General features: G+C 39.6%; 1 protein-coding gene across 1 annotated transcript; it reads right to left on the bottom strand.

The window, feature by feature from the left end:
* Positions 1-171: 171 nt before the first annotated feature.
* LOC107742839 (C-type lectin domain family 11 member A-like) lies at positions 172-5,809 on the bottom strand. Its single transcript, XM_016555903.1, has 4 exons — positions 5,310-5,809; positions 3,899-4,010; positions 3,292-3,483; positions 172-788 (listed from the first exon to the last, which is right to left on the bottom strand). Exons 1-4 carry the CDS (start codon positions 5,418-5,420, stop codon positions 391-393), a joined length of 813 nt encoding a protein of 270 aa, XP_016411389.1. The 5' UTR covers positions 5,421-5,809; the 3' UTR covers positions 172-390.
* Positions 5,810-8,791: the final 2,982 nt, after the last annotated feature.

Raw genomic sequence — 8,791 nt, 5'->3', positions numbered from 1 at the left:
CTGCAATTTGGACCTTCAACCCGTTGGTCCCCGTTGAAATCCACTATATGGAGAAAAATCCTGGAATGTTTTCCTCAAAAACCTTAATTTCTTTTCAACTGAAGAAAGAAAGACATGAACATCTTGGATGACATGGGGGTGAGTAAATTATCAGGAAATTTTTATTCTGGAAGTGAACTAATCCTTTATAGATTCCTGCTCCCACTTCCTGTTTCAATAGGAAAAATGTTAACAGGAAAGAAAATTTCATTTATCAAACCATTTCATGGGATCATTAAGTTCACTGGCCCTAATTTTACCTGTGCAACAACTGTTTATAAAACAGTTAATAGCTGCTCTTGATATTTAAAAAAAAATCTTAATTAGAAGCCATTTAGGAAAGTATCAAAGTCAAACATCAAACTCGCACAGATAATACATGCGTCTTTCACAGTAGGTGTCCCACCAGTCTCCGTCATCTGAAGACATGGCTACACAGTTCTCTCGTTTCCCACCATCTGGCTGGCTTGACAGGAAGTGCTTCCTCCACTGGAAGTAAGTGACACGAGTTGTGTCCTCAAATAGGTAGAGGTCTTCAGAACGCTCGTCATTGATCCCAAGCCACACAGGCCAGTTTCCGTGGAATACTGATTTCACATATTCAGCCAAAGCTTCCTGCTCCTTGCGATCTCGTGGCATAGCCATGCGTCCTCCCCGCTCCTGACACTTCTTGGATGCATCTGTGTAGGTCTCATACACGCGGTATGCCAGGAAGCATTTGTAACCCATTTTACGGCCTTTCTGGCAGCCTGGAACCACAAAATCATTTTCATCATATTTTAATAAAATACAGAATACAAAAGTTCATGAGTGTCAAGGAGAGTATTTTGCTGTCATCTTAACAAGATTTGCCCAAGTAGTACATATTCCTGGACCAACAACCTTTCCGGTCCTGGAACATTACTATTAAACTGTCCAATTTTAGTGTTAAGTCTCTTTAGACATTAGGTCCTAATCAAAAAATCAAAACCAGCATACACAGCATGTGTGATTTTCCTATATAACTTTCAGATCTCAAAACACTACTAGAGTTTAGGTAACTGTACAATTTGACAACTAGGTGTAGCTTTGGGAATAATGTTTAGGGTAGGAAATTGGAGTTAGGTCTGAAGGTTAGAGGGTGTTGGGAATAAAGGACAGAAATTAGAAATGGAGATTAAGGGTCAAGATTTGAACTAGAGCTTGGAGTTAGTATTTTAAGTCTGTAATTTCAGGACTAGAAGGATCAGAGGTAACACTGCAGGGTTAGGATTGGGTTAGGTCAGGGGTGTCCGGTCCTGTTCCTGGTGAGCCACCTTCCAGCAGAGTTTAGCTCTAGCCCTTACTAAACACACCTGAACCAGCCAGCCAAGGTCTACAGCATCAATAGAAACGTCCAGCCAAGTGTGCTTGAACAAAACTCTGCAGAAAAGTGACCCTCCAGGAGCAGGATTAGACCCCTTGTTAGGTCAAATGTTGGGGGCTGGAGGGATCAACAGCAGGGGTAAGGCCCTAGTATACTCACAGCAAAGATCTTTGCTGTTCTTTGCTTAGGGTTAAAAATTAATTTTAAAAGAAGTTTCAAATACCTTTGCAGCAGTATAATGTTAACATGGGCAAATTTGGCCAGGATGCCGGGGTTACACCCCTACTCTTTTTCGAAGGACATCCTGGGATTTTTAATGACCACAGAGTGTCAGGATCTCGGTTTAACGTCTCATCTGAAAGACTGTGTTTATCAGCCAGAGCAAACTTTTCCTGAGAGCAACATCACGTTTTGGCCTAATTTTGTTTGAAATGACGTCACACCAGTTCGTTCTTCGGTTTCGCTTAAAGTATTGTTGCCTAGAGGGGGTTAGAGTTCAGGCAGGGTTATGGTAAGAAATAGAACGTCAGAATTCAGATTGAAAGGGGTTGAAAGAGTAGGACTTATGTAACATGAAGGGATGGAGGCCAGAATTTAGATTTGAAAGTTGCCGGTGAGGTTTAGGACTAGGAAATTAGCGCTAAGGTTAGGGCTGGTTTTAAGGGGTTGAGCTTCTCATTTACCAACGATTTTGCTCTAAATTTAGGGTAGGTTAGGGATTGGTTTGGATAGTCTTACCCTCATACGTCACTCCCATGGACCACCCACACCCACTCTTTGAATGTATATATGGCACACTAAACTGGAAACACTTGTGTGAAGGCAAAAGTCTAATCTGAAAAGTCTAAAGCGAAATCTGGCTCATTTCTATGGGTTTTCTAAGAGATTAGGTGTCCGCAAGCTTTAACAGTTCACCAGGAAACAAAAGCTTTGTAAACAAGTACCGGGTGTAACCCCTCTGGTTCTACTCCCCCGACTTGCTCCGAGAAGGATTTGAACCGACGTTTCCAACAAGGACGTTAAAGACCATAGCTTCTAGCATCAGTCGATTGTGCACCTCTTAAGATCAGCGGAATGAGGTTTACCTGCGCAGCTCTTACCAGCTGGCCTCCGTTACAAGGGACTACAGCAATGAGTGCTTCAACTAATTTCTGGATTAAAAAAAAAAAAGTGTGTGAAGTTCACAGCTAAAAGTCATTTAAGTGTTTTGTTTGAGGCATTTTGAATTTAAAAGAGATGTGTTGACAATACCTATAGACATACCTATAGTTTACCTATAGCATACAAGAAAAGTTCTATTTTTTCCGAGCTTGGTTGAACCTCTGGATTCTGTGTGATTTCATGTCATTAGTAGTGTGTCCTCTGAAATACCTCACTGAGAAGGAAATATCTGTGGCATACTCGGGTAAATATGTGACATTTAACATGCCCCTAAACATGACGTTGAACAAAACATAACTGTGATCGGTCACTTTTCAGATGACCTCTTCCTGACTAAGTGAGCAGTCGTTGGCCAATTTCAGTGGCTATAGAGCCCAAACCTTATGTTGTTTGGCAATGGTCTGGCTACATGAGACTAGGATTAGGGTTGGGATGGATTTATGACTATAACCTGACTACACATGACATTGTTCCAGGTCCAACAAAGGGTGTTGTGATCCCACTTGTTCTGCCTAATTATTTGCTCCCCAAATAACCTTATGTATTGGGTCATCGTGAACAAAAGGTTCAACTTGAGATACTGCCCTTGAAATAAACAGTCACCACCTTACTTTACATTTGGTAAGATCCTCAGTAATAAAAACATGGATTCTTTAAGCACAGCTAGATTTCCACTGTTGACTACAATGCCCTTTATAGCCCACAACTATGAGCCCAAAGGTAAAGACAGTAGATAACCCACTAACCCTCTAGTCGTCCGATCTCTTTGCGATTGTCCTTGCAGTAGGATGAGACTTGTTGAATGGCATCCTCAGTGTCGCCTAATCTATTCTCAAGTCGTGACATTCTTTCCAACAGTTGTGTAACTTTAATGTCCAATGTGTAATGTCCCACATTAAGCCTGTGGATAGCCTGATCCATCGCTGCCAGTCTAGACACTGCAAAAATGTATAAATAGACAAATGTGAATCAAGTCTTTCATTAGTCAGCTATGCTGCTGCATACCAGTGAATGAATAGAATATTAAGAAACTGTGTTGTGGAGGGGGAAGGGGTTGACAAGGTAGCTGATGATATAGAGTGTCTGGATTCTTGAGTAGCGTTTTAAAAAAAAAATTTTTTTAGATCGAATCTTACTGAAGTTGCATTATGTAATTTACATACCCAGACTATTAAATATTACCATACAAATAAGCCTTCATGTCATGCCAGGACAAACAACACCTGCATTTGTGCAGGCTGTTATTGCAATTAGAATATATGCAAATATACATTCCGTTGGATTGGTTTTGGCTTGTTTTTCTGGCTCTTCAGATGGAAGTGGGTAAGTGAAGCGAGTGTTAGGTTAACGCACGAATGTAGTTGTAAGTGCTCTCCATTTCAGAGACTGCAGTGGTGGGTTCAGGTTCTATGATGTCAGGAGTGTCCCCTCGCCCTCTAACCATCTCCTCATTGAACACTCTCACCTGTAGAATTAAACGACAGCAAAACCACCATCAAAACCAGATTTAAGGCTGGAATACACTACACAACTTCTGCCGATATTTTTGCCCCAATTTACACTCTGAAAGAGTCAACAGTAGTTGCCAAAATTCAGAGGCAGTCTGCAATTTTGGGCAGTCACAGATTTTACAGAAAATTGCATAGTATATGATGACCACAGACTCTGATTTTTTTATTTTTTTTTAGCTCAGACTATGAATCCATTCAGTGGCAGGATATAAAAGAGATTTAATTCTTTGAGCCAATTGTAGAACAAATAATGTTTTCATTTTACATCGATTTCCTAGCAATGTTTCTGTGTGGGTTTGTTGTGTTCAGAGCAGTGTGTGACCCTTAGTCATAAAGTGTATGATGCCCAATTTTCCTCTGTAACCAACATAGCCAAATATGTGATGCCTAGTGGTTTGAAATCTGTTCAGATTTTAATAGTCGCATAGTTTATTCCAGCCTTTGCCTGATACAGAATACACATGCACAATCACACTGGAGGTCCTGGCCAGGCACTTCAAGTAATGTGATTGCTAATCGAGGATGTTTTGTAGCAACCAGAAGTGTATGCCCTTGACTTTTGCTCCCACTTAATAAATGCAGACGCATTTAAATTAAGTGAAGTGACATGTGGCCAAGTATGGTGACCCATACTTGGAATTAGTGCTCTGCATTTACCCCTTTCAAAGTGCGCCCACACCCAGTAGTGAACACACACACACCGTGAACACACACCCGGAGCAGTGGGCAGCCATTTTTGCTGCGGCGCCCGGGGAGCAGTTGGGGGTTCGGTGCCTTGCTCAAGGCCACCTCAGTCGTGGTATTGAAGGTGGAAGAGAGCGCTGTACATTCCCTCCCCCCACCTACAACCCCTGCCGGTACGAGACTCGAACCCGCAACCTTTGGGTTACGAGTCCGACTCTCTAACCATTAGGCCACGATTTTGAACTAGCTTCATCATTCCAAAGCGGTACAGTAACCCCAAGTAGAAAACCATAGTGATGCAGCATCATGGTACAGTGATGGCATCATATGGTAATACCCTGGTATTTTGATGTATGTTAAGGTGTTTACATTATACTCCAAAGCACTTCAAAGAATACAATTTTTTTTGCATCATGGTAGGTTTTTGAAGACATTTTGTAAATTAAACTTACAAAATTGTTTCAATGGAACACATTAATTGTGTTTATATATCAAGTTATATTTAAAGAAAATGTCACCGTTAAACAGTAAATAGATAATTTCCCACAAAGTAAATCTAAAATCTTAACCTGAGACAGATCAGCTGTTGTGATGGCCGGTCTCGTGGTGTTCTCGCCAGAGTAACAGGAAGACAGAGCGCTGAAGCCCACTACAGCCGCCAGAATCACTGTTAGACTCATCTCCACTTCAAATCACTTCACTTCATAAATCCCTTTCTTCTGTTCAGCCAGCTCTCCGTCTTACTGCATATAGTCACAACTCCGGATGTTCACTCAACAGCAACCTTCTCTCCTCCTTTCACATCACTTTCAACTCTGTCTCGCTCTATCGTTCACCTCTATACAGCTCTGTTTTGTTTTAGCCTCCTCCCTCTCTGCAGCTGTCGGACACTTTTCCTCCTCCTTTCACCTTGTCTGAAAGATTCCTTTTTTCTTTCTCTCTCTTTTTCGGTTTTCTTTCTTTCAGCTGCTTGTTCCTGAGAGTTTTATACCCAAACACTGGATTTTTTCCCCCCATTCCTCCCACTTCCATTCTTTGTGCTAACATGGCAGTTTTACTGACACAGCTCTTTCTCCCTCTTCCATAAACATTTAAATAGATCTTAATTTTCTTGTCCAAGACTCAGCTTTCTGCTTTTGTCCCTTGGGAACATGCTGTTCTGTAGAAGTCAATAGTGGCCGAATGACAGGAAAATGATGAACGTCTCATTACCAGCTGAGTCCTGTCTCCACACATGGAAGGAATTTGGACTTCTCGTCCTCTAAACAGGACACTTCTCTCTTTCTTGCTCACTTCCTCTGGAGGAGACTTTGGAAGGGAGTTAGATGTAAGAATGGAGTTTTGCCCCAAAAAATCCAGTTCATTACATAAAGTCTAAATAAGCAAATCTCTCCCAGATGACTGTGTCTAGACATTATACGGTACAAGAACAGATAAACAGCTTAGATGTCTACCTTTGACAAATAACAATTAGAAAGAACGCCAAAACCATGGATATCTACTGTTGTTAGACTGATCAAATCCACCTATCAACTGAACTCCTTAAAAATAATACAGATATAGCAAAAAAACAAAAAAACCTTTGAACGGTTGAATGACCTCTTGGAAAACTACAGGACCACTTTCCAGTCGAGAAATTAACAAGGCCTTTTTCAAAACATGTGGTGCAATAACGTCAATCCACCAAAATAAAAATCACTGCCTGGGGAAATAAACTCATATTAGGAGCATTTTGAAAATGCCACATATGTGACCAATTATATCAACGCACATCCAACAGTTATATTTGACTAAAATAAATAACACTCTGGGCAGTGAACTGACAAAAGGCAGAAAACTGTCACGGGATTTATGAGTAGAGCTCCATCTTTCGGTTTTCAATTAGTGCTACACTGCCCCCTACCAGGCAAGAGAAGAATGAGACAAACTACAAGAGTTAGTGTACTTCTTTTATTGTACTTATCTTCCATTACAGATATATGAATGCATAAATACTGGCTCCAGGCCACGCATTCGTATTAAACAAAAACATCTCGCAACAAAGCTCCAAAATTGATTCCTACCCTTGAACCCTAGTTAGCTTAGCCCTGAATCATACGACAGACAAGTACGTAAATGCAAACGTCGATTTCACACGTCCAAAATCAAGCAGTCTGTAAACATCAAACGCAAGCGAAGAGCGAGTTATATCTATGTGTTTACAGCTAGCTACCTTAACAATCGCACATTCAGTTTCAGTTAACTATCGCCCCCTTGAGTTCTGGAGTTTGTTACTGCCATAACACCCGTTTAATGTTGCATCCACATTTGCGTACTTGCGTGGAGTATGCTTTTGGCCTAACAACGAATGGAGATTTGAACTATTGCTTTTTAAGTTAAGTCATCTCTGGTGTACTGGGCTACAGGAAAGATAAAAAAAGAAAGGAAGCATTCAGGAGAATGAGGAGAAAAGTCAATGATTCACTTCAAAGCATACAATGAAAGTAGCACGCATATAAAAGGTCTACAAAACAAGCAAGGCGCAAGTCATCTCCTCAAAAGCATGCTAGCGCTACGGTGTCTCATTTAGGTCCTTATCAATAAAAGTACAGTGAAGCATCTTAACACTAGTTTTGAGGTCTAGATAAATATAGATAAAAATGTATGGCAGTGACGGTGATGTAGCATTCACACTAGTAGTTTTAGTGTGGATCTGAGTTCTGGCTTGTTTGATTAATGCATCTTCCAAACTTCTGTAACCGCACACAAAGGAATTTTACTTAAGTCCGAAAGAGGGGTTTGTTTTAATGTGAACCACAGTATGGTTCGTGGTTGATGTGAATGCAATCCAGAAGTGGGCTGGTACTGATTAAGTATATTGTGCCAGTTTGGTAGTCACATCAAACAAAAATTTTAAACATTGTTCTGCAACTTTAAGATTTCAAACTTCGTTGCCTGGATACACAGGATAAACAGCTTTTGGTGGTTCTAATGTTGATGGTGAAAGAATTTTTGCAAACATACCACAGTTTAGAATAACAATAACAGTGGGAAAGCAGACCAACAGGGCCAGGAGAGTAGAGTCGATGGGTTCTGACTCAAGCAAATGTACCAAGTGTGAAAACAACATATGCTCTGTTTAAAATCCTATCTGATGTATCATAGCTCATGCATTCAGTAACTTCTAACCAGTGAGATGGAGTCAGACAGATTAAGATTTTACTACAATCATAGAGATATTGATGCACTCTAAAGAAACTACTGAAGCATTTGGATTTAAAAGGAAAGTGTTCGGTAGTTTTGAGTTTGTGGTGCTTGTAGGTCCTGTGATCTGGAATGGGTTCTTCAGGATATTCAAGCGTTACCAGTTGTCCAAGAAGTCAAATCCAGTCTTCAGGATACTGCTGCTTGTGTTAAACTGAAAAAAGGAAATACAACAATTTATGTTGTTAGTGGTTAAAAGTTAGTAGAAAAAAATCAAGAGAAAATGTGGGTCAGTGACTTACAAGTGTAAGTAAAAATAAAAGAGTAAATGCATAAATTAAAATAAATAAATAAATAAAATGAATAATTTAGATTATGTATATAATTTTGATTATAATTTAGATTGTTGGCATATATACATACATACATACATACATACATATATACACATTAGGGATATGCCGGTATCAAATTTTCATGTTGCGATTAATTGCTCATGCTTTTATCACGGTATACGGTATTATCACGATATTGAAATTTAGTTTTTTTTTAAAGTGCTGTCATAATACAGTATAACAGGTGTAATAACATTTTTCTTATAACAAAAATAACTGAACATTTAAATGCAATAAAGCAATACAGAAAAATGTATAAAGTTAAAAGTTTTACACAGATTAAAGTGCAAAAAGAACTATAAAGACCAATAGGTATCACTTTACAATAAGACCTCATTAGTTAACCTCAGTTAATGCATTAACATTCACAATGAGCAAAAGCTAATGTTAACTAATGAAGCCCTAATGTAAAGTGTGACCGAACAATAAAGAATCAAAACACTTTCAAACAATATCTAGGGCATGTTGTAGTC

The sequence above is a fragment of the Sinocyclocheilus rhinocerous genome, unplaced genomic scaffold (genome assembly GCF_001515625.1).
Source record: "Sinocyclocheilus rhinocerous isolate Xijiao unplaced genomic scaffold, SAMN03320098_v1.1 scaffold2147, whole genome shotgun sequence".
Taxonomy (NCBI): domain Eukaryota; kingdom Metazoa; phylum Chordata; class Actinopteri; order Cypriniformes; family Cyprinidae; genus Sinocyclocheilus; species Sinocyclocheilus rhinocerous.
This window is presented reverse-complemented; position numbering and strand designations above follow the sequence as displayed.

What these genes read in the sequence shown, in the direction of transcription:
- LOC107742839 (XM_016555903.1), bottom strand. Translation starts at nt 5,420, where the DNA reads ATGAGTCTAACAGTGATTCTGGCGGCTGTAGTGGGCTTCAGCGCTCTG. An exon ending in CAACAGCTGATCTGTCTCAG is followed by an intron (nt 4,011 to 5,309) that starts GTTAAGATTTTA and finishes TTAATTCTACAG; the next exon opens with GTGAGAGTGTTCAATGAGGA. An exon ending in AGAGATCGGACGACTAGAGG is followed by an intron (nt 789 to 3,291) that starts GTTAGTGGGTTA and finishes TTGTGGTTCCAG; the next exon opens with GCTGCCAGAAAGGCCGTAAA.